This window comes from Musa acuminata, chromosome BXJ3-9 (genome assembly GCF_036884655.1).
Source record: "Musa acuminata AAA Group cultivar baxijiao chromosome BXJ3-9, Cavendish_Baxijiao_AAA, whole genome shotgun sequence".
Taxonomy (NCBI): domain Eukaryota; kingdom Viridiplantae; phylum Streptophyta; class Magnoliopsida; order Zingiberales; family Musaceae; genus Musa; species Musa acuminata.
Window position 1 is genome coordinate 44634879 of NC_088357.1, and position 21254 is coordinate 44656132.

The window sequence follows — 21254 nt, forward strand, 5'->3', positions numbered from 1 at the left end:
AGATATGTGTTGATTGCATTGGGTACTTTGGATTGCTTCTTCGATTGGATACTGAATCTTCATCCAATTATCCAAACCTTTTAGATTAATCGATCTCTATCCAATAATCTTTTAGTGGCTCTTATTGGATCTCATTGATCTAATAATTTCGGTACTTATTGAATATCCAATAAAATAGGAGCTTCAACGATTGTATCATATCTGAACCCCTACTCATCGCAACAACTACCATATGTGTGTGACCCTTTAGGCATAATATCGAGCTAATTATAAGTCATACATATCAAAACTCCTTCTAACTCAGTGAATTATTATCTCCATAATAATTTACTTGACTTATCCACTTTGGACGTACTAGACCATTACGCCACAATCCGCAAACAATACAGGAAAATCTAATCTATTGGACCTGTTTGTCCTCAGTTATCATGTATTTATAGTCTCTCATCCATCTAATATCCTAGAGACTGTGCCAAGCATGGTACTGCTAGGTCCATATGGAATTTGCTCGAGTCTTGCTCTAATTGTATTCTCCCGGAGAACTCTTTCTCTCTCAATCCGAATGACCCTAGCTAGGGATTTCTCTCATGACACCAAGCGTGGATAATCCTCTATTGATACTCAATAGCTCTCGTAAAGTTAGCTGCCACTCCCGATGACCAGCTATGCTAGATCTGAAATTTTTAGACATATAATTCTAGTATCAAAAAGTGAAGTACTTATACAAGACATCCTTGGTGTCTCAAGTCTAAAGATTATATACATAATTGGGACTACGGAATCATTGTTTGACAATAAGGTATCGACTATTCAGCATTCCGTGAGTGGATCGATCAGTGAACTCATTCTCCAATGAGCATATGCACTGTATCTCTAGTATTCCCACATGAGCAACTATGAGACCAATCGCCTTCATCATATGGATAGTTATATAATACACCAGTCTGTCTAGTTATCTAGATATCTCTCTCGAGTAACCTATAACCAGGATTATTTAAGATCTGTGTTTAAAGATGAATCGATCTCATTATCATAATCTCATCATCATATTATACAAATATATAGACATCACAATATATACAACATGCAACATAAAGTGAGAATAAATGATAAATAAATAATAAGCAAAAAGAGTGTGTATCGTGTTACACGTGCCATCACTTACATGATTAATTTATAGAACACTTATGAGGACTTAAAAATAGAAGTTTCTTTATTTGATGATAGGTTGTTTGAGTAAAATCATAAGCAAATTGATAATCCAAATTTTGGTTTACTAAGTTGAAAGCTAATTTGAAGCCAATTGGGATTCCTTTCATATCCGTAGTTTGATTTTAGTTTTGTCCAACGTAGAAGATGTTGAATCTACAAAACTAAGTCGAAGACATTCTCGACCATTGCCCATTTGATACTTAGGTTAGCTCAGGATTTGGACGATTTACATTAGTTCTTCAAGAGAATTTTAGTATGTAGGGAACATACCTAGGAAGCCCCTTTTATAGTTGGCTCTGAGGACCAGTACTTTTGAAATCACTAATGGTTATGTGTTCCACTCAAAATTAATTTAGATTATGGCACACTGAATATGGGATGTGATTGTGGTTGAGTTGACTTGGCTACAGTTGGGTAATTGTGGGATGTATGATGTCAAGATGTTGGCTACGTGTTAAGTGTGTAAAAGCCATGTGTTGGCTGCATGTCGACTATACATCATCTTCATGACTCTAAGGTGTTAGACATGTATCGGTCACTCGTCGAACATGTGATAGCTATGTTGTCACGGACTTAATTGGTTTTGCCTAAGTTGTGCGGCACCCTTGCGTGTCCGTCCGCAAAGGTCAGCCTCCCCGAAGTCTCCCATGGTCCCTTAGGTCCCACAAAAGAGAGAACATGACAGAGAAAAGGCCTCACTCGGGATTCACAAGCAAACATCTCCGAAAAACACTTTATAGACAATGCAAATTACAAACAGACTTTACAAGCTCTGAACAATTGCACAACAAAGGATAAAATGGTCCATTACAGATCAAAAATCTCTCACACGTGTCCACATGACACAACATTTATTTACAAGCCTAAAGCGGCCACCGACCCTGCTAGTCATAAGTGCCCAGCAAGCCAATCACGTGAGTGATGGCACGTGTGACTTGATACAGAATCTTTTTGCTTATTATATTTTTGGCGTATATCACTTTATAACTATTGCATAAATGCATATGTATTGTGATGTCCTTGGATTTGTGCAATGAGAATCGGATCGTGATGAGATCACGATAATGAGATCGATTCACCTTTAAACACATATCCTAAATAATCCCGGTCATAGGTTACTCGAGAGGGACATCGTGATAACCGGATAGACTGGTGTGCTGTATACCCGTCCATATGATGGATGCAGCTGGTCTCATAGCTGCTCGTGTAGGGACACTAGGGATACAGTACAGGTGCTCATTGGAGAATGAGTTCACTGATTGATCCGCTTACGGAATGCTGGATGGTTGATGATGCCTTATTATCAGACAACGATTCCGTAGTCCTAGTGGTGTATCTGGTTCTTAGACTTGAGACACCAAGGATGTCCTGTATGAGTGCTCCACTCTTTGATACCAGACTTATAGGTTTGGCTGTTCCCAGATCTAGTACAGCTGGTCATTGGGAGTGGTAGTCGACCTTACGAGGGCTATTGAGTGTCGATAAAGGATCATCCACTCTCGGTATCATGAGAGGAATATCCCATGTGTTCTTGCTCAGACAAATCCCTGGCCAGGGTCATTCGGGTTGAGAGAGAAAGAGTTCTCCGGGAGAATCCGATTAGAGCGAGACTCAAGTAGAAACCGTATGGGTCTGACAGCACCATGCTCGATATACGGTCTCTGGGATATTAGATGGATGAGGGACTATAGGTACATGGTAACTGAGGACAGACAGGTCCAATGGATTGGATTCCCCTGTATCGTCTGGGGACTACGGCGTAGTGGCCTAGTACTTCCGTAGTCGATGAGTCGAGTGAATTATTACAGAGATAATAATTCACTTAGTTAGAAGGAGTTCTGACAGGTATGACTCACGGCCAGCTCGATATTGGGCCTAGAGGGTCACACACATATGGTAGGCATTGCGATGAGTAGAGGTTCGGATATGAGATATCCGACGGAGCCCTTGTCTTATTGGATGCAGATCCAATACCCACTAGGGAAAGGACCCATTAGGGTTTTGACACGGGATCTCTATAAATAGGAGGGATTCACAGCCTCATAGGCTAGAGTCTTTGCTTGCCCTTCCTATTCTCCTCTCCCTCTCCACCTCAGAGTAGGCCTGGAGTTTTGAGGAGCGTCGTCGCAACCCTGCTGTGTGGATCACCGCTAGAGAGGAGGACGCTTGACCTCCTTCACCCTCTCCTGAGGATCTACAAGGAAACAGGGATATACGATCTCCCTAGGTAACACAATCTCTATACGCAGTTTTGTGTTTTGCGGATTTTGCGCACCAATCTTCGCACGACGACGAACATCTTTTTGGGAATCGGGGATTTTTGTTTTCTTGTTCTTCCGCTGCGCATATGATGTCGCCCCCCATGATTTCCTAACAGTGGTATCAGAGCCAGGTTGTTCGTGCGAATGATTGGTTTTGAACTGCGTGTGTTGTGTTTAGGAAGAATTTTGACGTCAAAATCGTTGACGCAACAAGGGCAGCAACAGTTGCTGCCCTCGATCTGCATGCCTGCAGCTAGCCGCAGCCGCAGCCAGGCAGCACAGCGCCGGCGCATGCGCAAGCGCTGTGCCTGCAGTAGCCGGCCGGCGGTCTGCTTGCAGCAGGCTTGCGGCCGGCGGGGCTGGCAGCCCGCGGGTAGAGGCGCCTGCGGCCGCTGAGCCCGCGGGCAGAGGCGCCGCGGGGCAGCAGCGCGGGCTGAGGCACCGCAGGGCAGCGGCGCCTGTGGCCGCTGCTCCCACGGGCAAAAACCCCGCAGGGGCGGCCGCCAGCGAGGCAGCACCGCCTGCGGGCGCTGCCTCGCCGGCAGAACTGTCCGCGGAGGCGGCGACGCCCGCGGGGGCGCCCACCTGCAGCGGCAGCGCCGCCAGCGGGCGTGCCGCCCGCAGGCGAGGGCAGCGCCCCGCCCCTCGCCGCACAGGCCGCCGCCAGCAGGGTGGCGGCGGCGGCGGCAGCAGCAAAGGGCAGTAGGAAATTAGGGTTTTCTGCGCAAAAGACAGTTTTGCCCCTTGGAATTTGAGAAATTCCAGTTTCTGTCTTTTGTCCAAATTACGAAAATACCCTTAGGAATTGAGAAATTCCCAATATATCCCTGATTTCAGAAAATATTAATTAATTAAAAGGTTTAGTTGATTATTATTTTTATTATCTAGTAGTCCTACATAATGACGATTATTTATACATGTGATGTATGATGAGTGGACGGATGATCATGGACGGATGATCATGTGATGTATGATGAGTGGACGGATTATTTATACTTTGTCTGCTGCTTCATTTTCCACGTAGTTTTTTTTCTTTTTTCATCAATTAGTTTCTGATATGTGCGCAAATACGAAACTTTTATTATAGCATGTCTTCGTTGCTATTATTTGTAATTATCATGTCAACATCTCTTCGTGTAGTGCTGTTGCTGTTGCTGTTGTTGCTGCAACTTCAAAACATTTTTTATAGTTGTGAACTCTGCTTGGTAGAGCTTATTATGGCTGACTGCTGCATTCTTGTGAGGAGAACAAAGAAGGCTTCCTCAAGGAGGGATTGCTTGCACGTGATCAAGTGATTGATTGCTGCATTCCATCACGACAATACAGCGAGCTCACTCCCTTTCGAGCATTTGAACAAACAGTTTGCGCGCTTGGGTAATGCTGATCTCAACCTCATTCTGTTTCAAAAGGAGAGGGCCACCAGGATGGCCTGGCGGCACCGGGCGCGGGCCTGCTCGATCCGCTCCGCGAGCGTCTCCTCCTTGACGGCGGCCCGCACCATGGCCAGGTCCATCTCCATGAGGCGCAGCACGCGGTGCAGCTCCGTGACCATCCGCTCCTCCACCTCGCCGCCGGCCTGCAGCACCTCCGCCTCCTCCCGCGCCCGCTCCGCCACGATCTCCCCGGTCTTCGCCAGCAGCTCCGCGGTCCCGAACCGCCCACGCGCCATCAGCCCCTCCAGCTTCTCCAGGAAGTCCGCGATCACCCACCCCTTGGGCTTCTCGATCTTGATCTCCTTGGTCCGCTTCCACCCGATCTCGAAGTTGGGCGGCTCCCGTCTCTGCAGACCGGACCGCCACCCGGGTTCGCGGAGGATCGCCGACTTCCACCGCTTCTCGATCTCGAAGGAGGTAGTGATGGCCGCCGGCGGGAGGTCCGGCAATTCCTCCGATTGGTTAGCTTCAAGGGTAGGATTCGAGTCCGAGGCAGGGTCAGGGTTTCCAATGGAAGGGGACGAGGAGGTGCAGCGGGGGCCGCGGAATGGGGTAGCGGGAAGCTTTTGGCGGGAAGGGTGGGGATGAGGAAGGCGGGAGTTTGGTGGCGGGAAGAGGTGGAAGGCGGAGGAGGCCATTTGGCGGAAAAAAGGGTGAGAGAAACGCCTTGCAATAGGAAATGGAGATGAGGAGAGGGTTATTTGTGAGTGAAGATGGAAGGCGGAGGAGGCGCCATTTGGTAGAAGCGCTTTGCGATACAGGTGGAGATAAGGAAAGGGTTATTGTAGCATAGACATACCTTCTTTGTGTGGACCAATTCGATGCCATTGGAATGGCCCTTCCATCCTCAACAAACCAAGCATGAAAAACTAGGAAGATGAAATCCTTCCTTTTTACCAACTCTTTTGATGTTGCAATAAGTTGGACTGTTATTTATTTTGAAATTGAAATTGTTCCTTTTAAGTATATCAGATGATTGCAGGATCCATTACTTGTTTTCTGTGTGGTTAATGGGCTGCAAGGAGCAGCCATTGCGCATTTTTGAGCTGGGTATGTCAATATTCTAATGGTATTTCATTTTAATTGGCAGGTGAAGGAGCTGGTTTTGGATGATTAACTTTGGCACGAAGTATTCGGGTGAACGATACACGAAGTATTTGGGTGTCGTACATTGAATGTGGTAAGTTTATCTTAAGCATTCTCATGAAGTCTATACCATCTGCCCAAATGCTTAAACTTATGTTAAGCACATCTAATTCTTATAAATTCAGTTCTTTTTTACTTTTCAATAAGGAACTAAATCAATACATTATATGTTTTCTATAATACCAAAATATGCCCATGGTAAAATTCTCTCATTTTTTTTCTTATTTTACTCTTTCACACATTACATAACAAACTTAGAGTAGGATACAAACTTTGGATCTTTTGAGTGCGCAAAATGTCTTTGTGAAATTACTGTATTTGTGATTTCCTCCTGATGTTTAAACTTCTTGCAGTTCTTGCAAGAGAATCCGCATTCAGATTTTGCCACAATTTCTACTGTGTAATTCTCGGGCCAAGATATCCATATTCCTTGAACCAATCACCAACAACTGAAAGTTGCTGTCTTAGAAGAAGGTGCTTTAAAAAGAAACTGTTGTCTGAAATTTCTGAAACCAGATATTGCATTTTTCTTGTGCACCTATGGTCCTTAGTTAACTCTTACTGTAGTGGTTACAAAGAAATTATCGAACATGATAATGCAGCTGAGGACTGAGGACTGAAGGTGCATAAGAATAATGTAATTTAGAGACTTCAAGTTACAAAGAAACTATCAAACATGATCAGTGCAGCCTGTAGCGGTAAGGTGATAGAGTAGGAGCAATGAAAATTCAGAGTTAAAAGCATACATATTAGGTGTCAAACACCACTTATTAGTTCATCCCAATAGCAGCTTGCAAAGAAAATTATACCACCAGGCAAGGTATAGTTTGATATCTTTCAAATAAGAAAGTATAATAGATAAAACAATAGGATAAACTCTATTTTTCTTTAAAGGTTAAATGAGAATTCAAACATGAAATCTATATGAACTGATTCACAATATGCTTAAATATTAGAAAGGTCTACCTTAGCCTATGCCATTATTGATGTCCTCAAGGAGTGTCTCCAGTTTCAGGTTCTCTGTATTGTTTGGTGAGGTCAGAATCATCCTCCGTGTTAGGTTCTCTTCTACATGATCTCCTCCACTTGGTCATCTATTTGCGACAAGGATTTGAGATAACGATTTGCCATCATAAAAGATGATGGACCGGCTATAATCTGATGAACGCGACCACTTAGGAGAGACCACATCTAAAATCCATCATGACATTGGTTTCCATTCAGGAAAAGTGACTCAGATTTGACACTATAATATCTACTGCTAACATTTCTTTCAAATGCTTTTAAGGTATGTTTGTTATTTCGATGTTGCAGGTTGATAAATGCAGATGTTTTTCTGCCAATGCAGGTGAAAGGCATTGGGCTTTATGCTGGTTTTAGAATGGAACAAAGAATAATATGAAGATGGGAAGAGACCAAAATCCAAACACACTGTCGGAAAGCTTAGACGTGGGGTAAGGATGTTTGGGCTGAGGCCTCAGTTGAAACTAGCTTTTACACTAGCCAATTCACAATTATGGGAAACAACACAAACAAACGGATTGACTTAAAATGGATCAAACCCCATTTGACTTTATTAAATTAAATACTGATGGCTCCTCTTTCATGCAGGTTGGCAGGTTGGGATTTGTTATAGAGATAGTGATGAAACTTGTAGATTTGCGGGCTACAAAGGGCTCTTGGAGCTTTCTGCTCTCCAATGTAAAGCATTGGCAATCAAAAAAGGCCCCTTCCATGCTTGATAAAGGGCTTCGCATCAATCATATGGTAGATCGACTCCTTGATATTGAAAGAATACATCATGACAAGACTCCCCATGGAAGATCCAATATTTGACATGACAGACATCTTAAGTTTCTTTTTTTGATTGCATTCATTGCTTTAGAGAATGCAACAGAACATTGGGTTTCTTTGGAAGGAAGACTTTCCTTCAGATTTCATTCTCCATTTTGGTTGATGACCTTCATAGGTCATTTTTATAGACTTTATCCTCTGTAATTAAACCTTTCTACTTTTTTGGGGGAAAAAAAAAACCTCTTAGACGTGAACATTGAGTGTATAGCTTTTGTGCATCCTCTCTCCTTTAAATTGAAAATACTTGGGTGTGAGATGAAGATTGAGATAGGATTAAGAATAGGCTTGTATTATTAAGAATTAAAAGAGTTGATGAGTAAATATTAGGTTTCTTTAATTAAAATTTTCAACAATATGAGCATAATACATATAATCCTCTTAGAAGGCAAATTTATAATACAATAAATGTTTCCATGCTTTTTTCTCTATTATACGTGAAATTTCAGCATGCAGATTATTCCAAATCCGCTTCATTTCTCTTTATCGTATCCATTTAAATCTATCGTTTCTCCTCATCCAGCATTTGCATTCTTTTTATTCTATTCACAACATAACGTTCTATCACAACGAAAGGGAGGTTTGTTTTCCAAGCATAACCAGTGAAGCAGCAAAGGCAAGACTAATCGTAAGCAACAATTCAGTATCTAATGGATCCTTTTGTTCCCAAAGAACCCTTACACTATATTATACGGCACTAATCCAAGCAACCAATGACTCATTACAAGCATCTTAGACTTTACATGCGATAGGACGACGCAAGCTTACGTGACGATGATGATGATGATGATGGTGGTGTAGAGCAAGGAGTAAGAATGGGAGGAGCCATCGGTTGGAGTTACAACCATCACGCTCGATCGGTCCTCCACTTGGGAGTGAACCATCCAAGCAAATCACCTGCCACTTCCAACCCTGCAACTTGGAATGTACGCCCAGTCTGCATGCAATACCTCCTCAGGTTATCTTTAACACGCCTTCGATAGTAAACACAGTCTGACTTTATTAACTCTGACTCTAACGATGATTCCATGTTGGACACCGACACCCCCTCCGAGAAGCCACCGATGAAGAAGGTGCGACCGCCCAAGCTATTCACCTCCACCACCTGACGCCATAGTCTGCCCTCCCAAACCTTGAAAACCTTTAACCGTTGCGGCTCTGATCTCGGGTCGGTGTTGTAGTACACGATGAAGATGTCACCATCGGACCCCACCAACCTACCTTGGAATGGGCCGGGATGATGATCTCCCTTTCTAAACAGGGAGGGAACGGAGATGACCGACGCCTTACGACAGGGTTCGAACATGTAGACAATGAGTTCTGCCGAGTCGGTTAGAACATATAATCTTCCACGATGAAACATGATGTCCATGGGGTCATCTATTTCCAATCTCTCAAACGTATGATTCCCTGGTTTATGCACAGTCACACTTCTGTATGAGTCGAAGAATTCGCTACCCAACGTTATGAACAGACAACCTGCTGCAAGCGGAGATGTCGATATGATGCACTTAACGAGACGGTGGACGCATGGAGAAATATCGACTGTATCTCCCGTGATTGGGTTTAGGAGACGCGCCTTAGAACCAAAGAGAACCTCTGGAGGATTGTATGAGAACGTCAGCCAGCCTTTGGATGACCCGCAACACCACTGGCTTCGAAACTCCTCGGGGATCTCCAGGCACAAGCTTCGTCGTCCATTGGAGATGGTGCAAAGGCTCCATCTCCGGGGAGCCGGATGGCCGGGGGAGACCACCAACCATGGAGCACGAGAATCAAAGAGGAAGTTGATGGTTGAAGTGGTTGACAACCAAGATTTGCAGACAGTGCCGATACGAATATGATCGACTATAGTTAGGTGCTTGAGGATCAACTTCATCACATCCGTATGAAGCTGAGACCATCTTTCTTCTTCACCTTTGTGTGGAGGAGCCATTCGTACTTAGCATCTAAGAAAATTCAATTTGTTTCAACAAATGAGACGTGTAAATAAAAATATTTAAGCGTCATAATTAGGAAAGAAACCAATCATCTACATTTGGATTTATTCTAAAAATCATCAAATTTACATTAGAACAAAATTATCAAATATAAAAAAAAGAGACTTATTCTAAACAATAAATTGATGGTCGATTTTAATTCCTATTTGGATTTGGTTTTGAGACATGGTTAAATTTGGTCATTCATTTAACAATAAATTGCTTACGAATATTATTTCGTGTAGAAGAGGAAAGGTCATTAAGAATTTGGAACTTAAATGAGGGAGAAATCTTACCAAGAGCGAAAAATACCTATATCACTTCCGTTTGAGAGCAAATGTCAGTATATCTTTGGGTTTGGGAATATTTTAGTATTAATACTAATTTTGATTCTTTTTTGCATGCCTGACTTGGGCTGATCAGGTATGAGGAAGTAGGGTGTTGCTAGACTTAGTGAGGCTCAGGATGAAATAAAATTGAGGTAGTGGTAGATGATAAGCCTATGATATATTTGTGTTTGATGCTTTAATATATATATATGGAGGTATAGTATGGTTGCAAAAAGATTCATTCATAAAAGGAGAGGTCTTGGGTTTAGGAAAGTTGTCCTAAACTCAATATAATTAACACCCCATCCAGATGACTTAGATTCATGAGATGGCATAAGCTAAAGTTTAAGAAAGTTATCCATTCTTATGTCACTTGTTAGTATTATCATTCTTTTTAACTAATAGAGGAGCTTTGGTTGAGCTTCTTGGCTATCATCGACCAGAGGAATCATAACAAGCTTAGGCCACTGATGAATGCATGGATCAACACAAAAGAATAAAAATTAACTAACTATTTGTCTAGGTTTATTATCAAACTTCATGACGTAGTTGAGATATTCATGTGCTTAATAAATAATTAGGTTTTGTGTTACTGTTAGATGCATTAATTGTGAGAGAAAAGGGATGATGATTTGCGTCATCCCAATTAGGACTTAGACTTGTTGTACGAGACCAAACAATACTTCAACATGAAGAATGACTTGGACCCTCGATTGGAAAGGAAACCCATGGTCACTCAAGACATCATTGGTAGTATGGTCTAGGATCAATCCATCCAGATGCCCTTGTTGAGTGAAGATAGAGACTTTGGGTCCAAGATCAACTATTGTAATGGAAATCAGAGAGGATTTGTAGTTTTTCTATAGCATTATCTCAATAGTTCCTAAGTTTGGTTATCAATTTGATTTATTAAAATTCATATAATATGATCTCTTATTTTATTACTCTTGTGTTTAAAAGAGGAAAGGCTATTGAGCACTCAAAACATAAATGAGAAAATTTTTCTTTCAAACATAAAAGAAATATATCTATCATATCCCTTGTATTACTTTAATTTGAGAGCAAAAATACTCCTATCTTATATCGTGCTTCCTATAAGAAAGCGTAAAGAGTGAGTATGGGCTTAATTAGTTACCTTAAGTATTTCGATCTTTGTACTTTCAAAAGTTATACTAGAAATATTTAATTCTATTATTCCTTGAGCAGTTGACTTTGCTAACAAAAATATCGCATGTGCCTCATTTTAGTTTACCACTAAGTATGTATAATATTTTGATGGTTGATGGCGTGAGAAGAAATAAGGTTAAATATTTTACTTTCATAAAAATAGGGATCCCAATATAACTTTTGAAAGTATAGGGATTGGAATGTTAAAAAGATAACTATATGAGGTAATTTGTAATTAGCCCAAAAAGTTTTAATGAAAAATTATTCATATATATTCATTCGTTTTGGATATTAAATATTTATTCAATAAGTTTTAAATAAAAATATTTGAGAAGTCCATTATATATAATATTATTCTTGTAACCACCGATTTAATTAAGTAATATTATCCATTATATATAATATTGTCTTAATGCACTCATTGCTTCAGAGCATGCAAAAGAACAATCCATTGGGCTGCCTCAAAGGGCGACAAGAAGATACTTTGAGTTTTCTGGAAGGAAGACTTTCCTTCAGATTTCACTCTCCATTTTTTTTTTATGACCTTCATAGATCATTTTTATAGACCTTTGTAATTAATCCTTTCTATTTTTTTGAAAAAAAAAATAAAACTTAGACATGCGAACATTGAGTGTACAGCTTTTTTTGTGCTCCAAACATGCATCCCCTCTCCTTTAAATTGAAAATACTTGGGTGTTTGATGAAGATTGAGATTGGATTAAGAATAGGCTTATATTATTAAGAGTTAAAAGAGTTGATTAGTATATCTTAGGTTTCCTTAATAAAAATTTTCAACAATATGAGCATAATACAATAATTCAGTATCTAATGGATCCTTTTGTTCCCAAAGAACCCTTATACTATATTATACTGCACTAATCCTAGCAACTAATGACTCATTACAAGCATCTTAGACTTTACATGCGATAGGAGGACGCAAGCTAACATGACGATGATGATGCAAGGAGTAAGAATGGGAGGAGGCATTGGTTGGAGTTACAACCACAAGCTCAATCGGTCCTCGACATGGGAGCAAACCATCCAAGCAAATCATCTGCCACTTCCAACCCCGCGACTTGGAATGTACGCCCAGTCTGCATGCAATACCTCCTCAAGTTATCTTTAACACTCCTTCGATAATATATACAGTCTGACTTTATTAACTCTGACTCTAACGATGATTTCATGTTGGATACCGACACCCCCTCCGAGAAGTCGCCGATGAAGAAGGTACGACCGCCCAAGCTATTCACCTTCACTGCGCGAAGCCATAGTCCCCACTTCCTGACCTTGAAAACCTTTAACTGTTGCAGCTCTGATCTCGGGTCGGTGTTGTAGTACACGACGAAGACGTCACCATCGGACCCCACCAGCCTACCCTGGAATGAGCTAGAACGGCGATCTCCCTCTCCTCTATTCAGGAAGGGAATGGGGATGACCAACGCCTTGTGTCGGGGTTTGAACATGTAGACCTTGACTTTTGCCGAGTCAGTCAGAACATACAATCTTCCATGATGAAACATTATGTCCACGGGCTCGTCATCTATTTCCAATGTCTTGAACGTATGATGTCGGAGTTTATGTACAGTCACACTTTTGTATGGTTCTAAGAATCTATTACCCAACGTTATGAAGAGACAATCTGTCGCAAGCGGAGATGTCGATACGATGCTCTTATCGATATGGTGGCTGCATGGAGAAATATCGAGTGTATCTCCCGTGATTGGATTTAGGAGACGAGCCTTAGAACCAAGGAAAACTTCTGGAGGATTGTGTGAGAACGTCAACCAGCTTTTGGACGACCCGCAACACCACTGGCTTTGAAACTCCTCTGGCATCTCCATGCCTAAGCTTCGTCGTCCATTGGAGACGGGGCAAAGGCTCCATCTTCGAAGAGCCGGACTGCTGGGGGAGACCACCAACCATGGAGCACGAGAATCAGGGAGGAAGTCGATGGTTGAAGTAGTTGACCACCAAGATTTACAGACAACGCCAACACGGATATGATCCGCTATAGTTAGGTGCTTTAGGATCATCTCCATCACATTCATCTGAAGTTGAGACCATCTTTCTTCTTCATCTTTGTGTGGAGGAGCCATTCGTCCTCGAGTACCTAAGAAAATTCAATTTGTTTCAGGGAATTAGTAGGCGTGCAAAATAAATAAAAAGATTAAGTGTCATTATTAGGAAGGAAACCAATCATCTCATAATACTCAAATTTACATTAGAAAAAAATTACCAAATATTAAAAAGAGACTTATTCTTAAAAAAATTTAAATCGATGGTCTATTTTAATTCATATTTGGATTTGCTTTTGTGATAGATTTAAAATTGGTTATCTATTTAACTTAGTTACTTAAGAGTGTCGAACTTGAATGAGACCACGTAAGATATCAACAAGAAGAACAGCTTCAGTTGGACTCTTGACTATAGAAAATCCATGATCACTATAGTATGAATCTAGGACCAATATGAATAACTATTATAATAAAAGTCGAAGAATATTACTTCATCAAGATATTCTTCTATGATATCGTCATGAGAGCTCACCTTGTAGCAATAATATGATATAATTAAATTTTATTTTTTTAAATATGAAAATGCATGTATCATTTTTGTTGGATGGTAGAAAACACCCTTATTTCATATTTCATTTCGTATAAGACAGTGCATTAGAGGTTTGCACGACGAAATCTTGTAAATATAAAAAAATATAAATATTTATTCAATAAGTTCTAAGTAAATAAAAATATTTGAGAAGACCACTATATATAACATTGTTATTGTAAATATCTATTTAATTAACTAATATAATCTTTAGATATTTGTAATATATCTGTTAAAAACAAACTGGATTTTGTGTTATATTTTAATTAATTAAAAATAATAATAATATCTCCGTCCATACGACTCATTGTGCATCCACGAACTTAGGGTTGCCTTTGAGTTCAGATCGGACTCCGACTTCATCGATCATCATATGCCCTCATATTTTGCTCAAACTCACTCGTCTCCAAGTGCGCCGCAAGCCGTTCGGCGGTGTCTACTTCAAGATAGAAGATAGCCCACCACCGTCCGTCGTCTTCCTCTCGGCAATCGACTTTGGTTTAAACCTGAGCGGAGACTGCTTGTCGATGACAGCGTAGCCCAAAACAATGTTACCAACTCGGAGTAGAATCCTTCTCTCCAGCTTTAGGGCTTCTCTTCCCCGGCTTTCTTCTCCGCTCCAAACCCTCGCCGCCTGCCCGCGGGACGTTCCTCCGCCCGACCCCCTCGCCGACCTCGTACGCTACCACCTCTCATCCGGCGACACCGACGCCGCCGTCGCCGCCATCCGCAACTCCGCCGACCTCGGGCCCCCTCCTTCCTCCCCTGCTGCCCTCAACCCGGTCTTCTCCGCCCTCTCACGGACCGGCCAGTTCGCCTCCGCCATCTCCCTCTTCGACTCCCTCTCCTGGGCGCGCGACGCCGCCGACCTTGTCACCTTCAACATCCTCATCCATTGTGGCTGCCAGTCCCGCCAGTTTAATGTCGCCCACCAGTTGCTCGGTGAATTGCGCTCCCGTGGGTACACCCCCGACGTCGTGTCCTTCAACACTTTGATCAAGGGATTGTGCGACGAGCACAGGGTTTCAGATGCTTTTGCAGTCCTCGATGAGATGAAGCAGGAAGGCATCCTGCCGAACAGCTACACGTACTCGATGCTGATAGGGCTCGTTACACGGGGTCGCTCGGATTCAGAGAAAGGCTTGAACTTGATTCGAGAAATGCTGCAACTTGGATTGGAACCTAGCATAGTGAATCTTAATTGCGTTCTTTTGGCATCCTGTAAGGAGGTCAAGATTGATGTGGCAAAAGCTCTTTATGGTAGGATGAGTAAATCTGGAATTTTGGGAGATGTCGTCTCCTACACCTGTTTTGTCAATGCATTGTGTAAAAAGAAGATGCTGGCTGAAGCAAAAACTCTTTTTTCTGAGATGCAGCAGAAGGGAGTATTTCCAAATGTTTTCACATATAATGCTATAATTCATGGGCTTTGTGCTAATTGGTTTTTGAAAGATGCAGTGGCAATGATCGACCAGATGTTGGTTAATTGTTTGAGGCCAACTATATCCACGTATACAACCCTCATGGATGGGCTCATTAGAGCTGGGCAAGTCGAAGAGGCTTTAAAATATTTGGATGTGATGAAAGGACATGGTTCAGGCCCGGACAAGTACATCTATGGTACTTTGCTCAATGGCTTATGTCATAAAGGGAGAGTGGAGGAGGCAATGAAACTCTTCCGTCTAATGGAATCTGATGGACTGGCTGATGTTGCTGCTTACAACATGTTGATTGGTGGATTTTGCCGTGTTGGAATGGTGGAAGAAGCCGTGAAACTTTTCCGAGAGGTTACTGAAAATGGGTTGGAGTGTGATGTTATCATGTGCACCACCTTGATCCATGGCTTCTGCAAGAATGGAAAAGTTGAAGCTGCACAAGAGATGGTTAGCCATATGGAGAGGAATGATCTCAAGCCTGATGCCATCACATATATGGCATTGATTGAGGGGCTATGCAAAACAGAAAATTATGATGCTGTGGAGCAGCTATTAGACTCTGTGGAAAAGAGTGGCATTGAGCCAAATTCAGTTGCCTATAAAGGTTTAGTACGTCGGTTGTGTATATCAGGGCACTCTGATCGGGCTGTCTATTTGCTAGAAATGATGAAACAAAGAGGACAGCAACTTAGTCCTGAAACTTGTAAGGCACTTTTAGATGAAATCAATGGGGCGAAGAAACTTCAAAATACTGAGAATCTGCAATGCCAAATGGAAGAAATTGGTTAGAACCTGCTGGTGTGACCTTTCATGTATACACAGTAATTATTTTGAAGACATGCAATCCTAGGAAGCCAAGGATGATTTAAGGACCCTACATGATATCTTAGATCAAGGAGCTATTTTTTTTGCACTGTTTAATCTTTACAAATAACTTATCTGCTCTACAAGTTGCTCTCCATACATGTTATCCAAGTAGGGCGAAAAATCAAGATTCTAGGTTACAAATGCATTTGTTGTACTGTTTCCGAGAGAGGAATTGACACTGACACTACAATACAAGGGTGAAGTGAGAGGAATTGACCCTTTCTTGTGGGGGTAAGCAAACGCGCAGGATCAAGCAAGTAGGAAGATTTGGCAAGCACAGAGGAGACTTGACTGATCTGGTCACCGTGAATTGATTTGCAGCTGAAGCGCGAACTCTTAATCCTGCTTATCAGAAACATGATATTTTGCTTTTTGTACGGAGAGCGCATCCCATATTTTTGATAATAGGCGAATCAATGTACTCCAGGGACCGTGATTTACTATATTGGATCATGGGATGTCAAAAGGAGGAGAGTGGGAAAAAGGATTTTGATCACTTTGATAAATCCTGAATAGGATGTCAGTAGCATCTAGATGTGTCCTCAATAGGATGTCACTCAAATTAAGTTGACTACAAAGGTTTACTACATTGGTTGTGTATGTCAGGGCTCTCGGATTGGGCTGTCTATTTGCTGAAGATGATGAGACAGAGGTCAGCAACTCAGTCCTGAAACTTGTAAAACACTTTTAGATTAAATCAATGGGGTGAAGAAACTTCAAGATACTGAGAATCTGCAATGCCAAATCGGAGAACTTGGGTAGAACCTTTGGTGTTACCTTTTATGCAGTCTCAGTAATTATATTGTAGACATGCAATCTTAGGAAGCCAAGGATGATTTAAGAAGGATGCTACATGATATCTTAAAGCAGTGATCAAGGATTTTTGTGTTCTGTTTAACCTTTGCAAGACTTGCTTGAGATCTGCTCTACAAGTTTCTCTCAATTCATGTTATCTAAGTAGATTTGATTATTTTGAGAAGTCCTGAACAGAATGTCACCTGCATCTAGAGGAAAGGATTGAAACTATGATTCACTCTCTACATCAGGACTCTCATGGCTGAAAAGAAGGTAGTAAATAATTGCAAGGGTCTACTGTGTTTAGGCAGGAGCATCCTATGTTGTAAGTTCATTTCCTCCTGTATTAATATTAGTTCCTACCAAATCTTAAGAATAAATATGCGTATTTTACTTCATTTACTGGAGTATCTATCATTGTTGTTAAGAAAATTTAGAACTTTACATAGCCTATCTACTGCATGAGCTAAGCTTCTGTGACCTATACCTGTTGAGCAGGGATGAATTTTACTGCAGACATCGTTTACATGTATTGTTTGCATGGCCAAAATGTTTTCACATCTTGGGAAGTGCTTCATAAAATTTTCCTTGGCAGTCATGGAATGAGATAACATGACATTAGTCATAGCAAGTTGATGCATATCCTTGGCAGAGTCTGTCCTTCACAAAGCAGAAGAAACTAGTATGCCAAACAAATGGCATCTTGTTGAATTACTCACAAAGTTATACTGGCTAAAACTTTGATCATTCGAATATGATATCAAAACTGTGTTCTATATGCCTAACAGAAAGAAGTGCTACAAAATTCTCTGGGGATTGGTTCATTGAGTTTGAGTAAACTTTTAGCTCATCACCTGAGTAGCAAGTAATGTGCTCATTGAAGCATTGTCATGACAAGAATCTGCAGTTAGGTTGTGGAGGGATTTATGCAAGAAAAAACAAGGGCATATAAGCAATGTTAGTATTAGTGCTTAAGTATGAACATCAATGTTGTTGGCATTATATGACATGGTGAAGTCCTAACAGATGTTAGAAAGCTTAGAGATTTTTTTTTTTTTTACAGTTTGTGTTGCGGTATTACAGTGTAAAGACAATTATATCTCGCAACTTATGTTCTTAACATGATTACAAATTATCTCATGTCATTAACATTCATTTTAGAAATTTATCTACCCAAACACACCTATGTGCTCAAGTTAATAATATCATATAAACATCTTCTGTTATTTACTAATTGCTATATATAACTTGTGTTATCAGTTAATCGTAAAAATCATTTTCCATTAATATTTAATTATAAAAAAATCTTCTACAATAAATTAACTGCAAAACAACTTTCTTCTGTTATTAATAATTGCAGAAAAAACACCTTCTTGCATTCATTTATAGTTGAACATAATTGGAAATATGCTCCTTATCATGGAGGTAGTGCCTGTACTTCTCATTTAGATGAGGATAAAGAGGGTGGGCAGAGGATTTTTACTGATATATACTCTATTTTTCATATGGTCAAATGGTGGCTCTCAAAGCCTTTGGGCTATGATTGCATCATCAGCTCAATAGAAGAAGCCTATCTCAGCATGCCCACGACACAAATGAGCTTAATGTTGTGACCTTACATGCAAGACATGAATATTCTCATGGCGGGAAGCAAAGTATAACTTCGAGAGAGTACCTTGCATAAAGTAGATGTTCAACAACATAAAAAAGCAGGCTTGTATTGAACATAAAGTCCCATATGCTTTGCCCCTGAGGCCAGACTTCTAAAGGCACAAGGGCCTTGTTGAGACCTACAAATACCACACAGCATACCTCTTCCACAACACCCGCAAAATAATTTTAGCCTCCATACTTCCTATTTCTGCAACTTTCTACAAAGTTTCACCATGTCAAACTACGTGTGCTTAATTCTGCTGTCCTTCTTCATGCTGATATCAATAGCTGCTGGAACAAAGTTTAAGGTAGGAGGCTCAAATGGTTGGAGTGTTCCTGACAGCAATGCCATGTCGTACAACCAATGGGCTGAGAAGAATCGATTTAAAATCGGTGACTCCCTATGTAAGCTCTTCAATCAATATATTCTTGCTTGCTTCCATGAATTCACAATTCACTATGCTAATGCGATCCATTTGAAAATTTTGTGGTTCAGTGTTTGTCTATCTTCCTGATGAAGACTCGGTGCTGTTGGTCGATGCCGATGCTTACAATAGCTGCAATACGTCATCTTTCGTCGATTTCTTCAATGATGGCAACACTGTGTTCACCTTCACTCGCTCCGGCCACTTCTACTTCATCAGTGGAAAGAAAGATAACTGTGACAAGAACGAGAAGCTAGTGGTGGTCGTCATGGCTGATAGGAGCAACAGTTCAAGTTTAGCACCTGCTCCCCTTCCTGCTTCTGCTTCACCTCCACCTTACGGATGGGTGGTGGAGGAACCAACTGCTCAGCCCCCGCCGCCAAATGGGGCATCTTCGAGGGTGGTTGGCATGGTCAGCACAATTGGTGCTGTGCTTGGAGCTTTGTCTTATGCTTTCTGAGGTTGTCTTTGTGTGCGAAGTGAGGATCTATCGTGTGATACCAATCTATGAGCTTGAGTTGCATGTATTGGAAGTTTGTGGAACTAAATCACATAAAGTGAGAGTTTGCTTGTTGCTGCATGCCAGTTTGATGCGCCATTCCTATGTATATTGTTTGAGTTGCTTGTGTCAAAAGTTATGGAACTAAATCTTATGAAAAATCAATTGATGCTGCAGATTCTTCCTTGATGAATCATGCCTTTTTATCTTTTAATCCTTTTGCAAGCTTTCGCCTTATATCCTTTCTTTTGAAAAGACTGAATGAAATCGAATTGGCTGGCGGAGTATTTGTTCCAAAAATGGTGGAATGATGGAATCCAAATTTTCTTCAAATGCTTTCTACATAAAGATATTACATATATAGTATGCACATGAAAAGGTAGGACTATAAACACATGATTCCGAAGCAGGATGTGAATGAAGCCATTCCTTGTCTCTCTCAATCTTCCATCTTATCTGTTTCCTTCTTCAGATTTGTCATACTTCTCCTTTACTCTCTTTTTCCCATCTTCTTATCTCCTTCGTCACCCTATCTTCTTTGCATTAGATTATCTTGAGCAGAATCTTGAATGTTGTGCTTGCGGCCAACTTCTGTAGATTTTGCATGTCAAAAAACAATCCTCAAGACATGACACTGTTCGTACATGCACGATCGAGAGAGTTGAGTGCGTGCTATCTAAGTCAAGATGAGATTAGTGCGGTCGACAGCATTCAACGTGGGCAATCCATGAGAGCTCAGAAGCTGTGGTGGCGTCGAAAATGTACCAGGATCCGTGTGCACCACGCGAGGTTTCGTGAACGAAACAGCAGCAGATGGGTGGAAGAGAAACCACACCAAAAGTTACCAGAGGTTTTAGCTTCAAACGAGACACATTCTGCAGTGTACTCACAGAAGTCTATGTCTTCAACAAACTGTTTGATGAAATGCCATGCTACTATATTCTCTTACATGTTGCAGTGAGCCGTCATCTACTATTGCCACAGTGGTGCCTGTGGTTGATGTGTGTATGCCAATACCTAACAATGGATAACTTTCCGTCAATTAGGGTAGAGGCTTTGTGAACAAGGTGGATGCATGTCTCCATTTAATTAGCCTTCATGTTTTCCTTGCAGATCAACTTCCATTATCTCTCTCTCTCTCTCTCTCTCTCTCTCTCTCTCTCTCTCTCTCTCTCTTATGGTTATAATTCACTGCCTTACTTCTGTCTTTCATTTTACTGTACAGTAGCAGATACTTATTCTTCAAACTCCAGTCAAAAAAGATAGTGGGAAGACAAACTTTAGGAGGTCTTTGTCTGCATCTTCATCACAGTAAAAGAGTGTAGACTTTTGAGTAGTTGACCATAAGACTAGCACATGGAATGCTTTTCTTCTTCCTTCTGCCCATATTGTGATGTTCCTTCTATTGTTGCAGGGGCAGCAAGTTGCCAACATTTATTTATGGTGCATATATCTTTTAAATATTGGTCCATGTCTATCATATTCTGACAGGATGGCTTGTGTCTTATTCCAGATTGCTTGTTGATGGATGTTTGTCTAGATTCGATTCTAGACATAATTGAATCATACTGTATACACCTTTACTTTATGGAAA

At 41.1% G+C, this 21254-nt stretch overlaps 5 protein-coding genes across 6 annotated transcripts; 2 read left to right on the forward strand and 3 right to left on the reverse strand.

Annotated features, from left to right (window-relative positions):
* Positions 1-4757: 4757 nt before the first annotated feature.
* LOC135648803 (protein CHLORORESPIRATORY REDUCTION 41, chloroplastic-like) lies at positions 4758-5678 on the reverse strand. The gene has a single exon (XM_065166762.1). It carries the CDS (start codon positions 5542-5544, stop codon positions 4876-4878), a length of 669 nt encoding a protein of 222 aa, XP_065022834.1. The 5' UTR covers positions 5545-5678; the 3' UTR covers positions 4758-4875.
* A 3072-nt stretch (positions 5679-8750) lies between these two features.
* On the reverse strand, positions 8751-9839 carry LOC135649095 (uncharacterized). Its single transcript, XM_065167204.1, has one exon. It carries the CDS (start codon positions 9837-9839, stop codon positions 8751-8753), a length of 1089 nt encoding a protein of 362 aa, XP_065023276.1.
* Positions 9840-12388: 2549 nt separating this feature from the next.
* LOC135649096 (uncharacterized) lies at positions 12389-13477 on the reverse strand. The gene has a single exon (XM_065167205.1). The coding sequence runs from the start codon at positions 13475-13477 to the stop codon at positions 12389-12391; it is 1089 nt and encodes a 362-aa protein (XP_065023277.1).
* An 866-nt stretch (positions 13478-14343) lies between these two features.
* LOC103998890 (pentatricopeptide repeat-containing protein At1g62910-like) lies at positions 14344-17481 on the forward strand. The gene has a single exon (XM_009420498.3). It carries the CDS (start codon positions 14534-14536, stop codon positions 16208-16210), a length of 1677 nt encoding a protein of 558 aa, XP_009418773.2. The 5' UTR covers positions 14344-14533; the 3' UTR covers positions 16211-17481.
* On the forward strand, positions 16250-19746 carry LOC135649903 (early nodulin-like protein 9). 2 transcript variants are annotated; one of them, XM_065168858.1, is made up of 3 exons: positions 16250-17408; positions 19025-19141; positions 19233-19746. In XM_065168858.1, the coding sequence occupies exons 1-3, from the start codon at positions 17342-17344 to the stop codon at positions 19619-19621; spliced, it is 573 nt and encodes a 190-aa protein (XP_065024930.1). In that variant the 5' UTR covers positions 16250-17341; the 3' UTR covers positions 19622-19746. The 2 variants fall into 2 exon arrangements, with proteins under 2 accessions (XP_065024930.1, XP_065024931.1); XM_065168859.1 differs by lacking the exon at positions 16250-17408 and having other exon boundaries at positions 17630-19141.
* The last annotated feature ends 1508 nt before the right edge of the window (positions 19747-21254 follow it).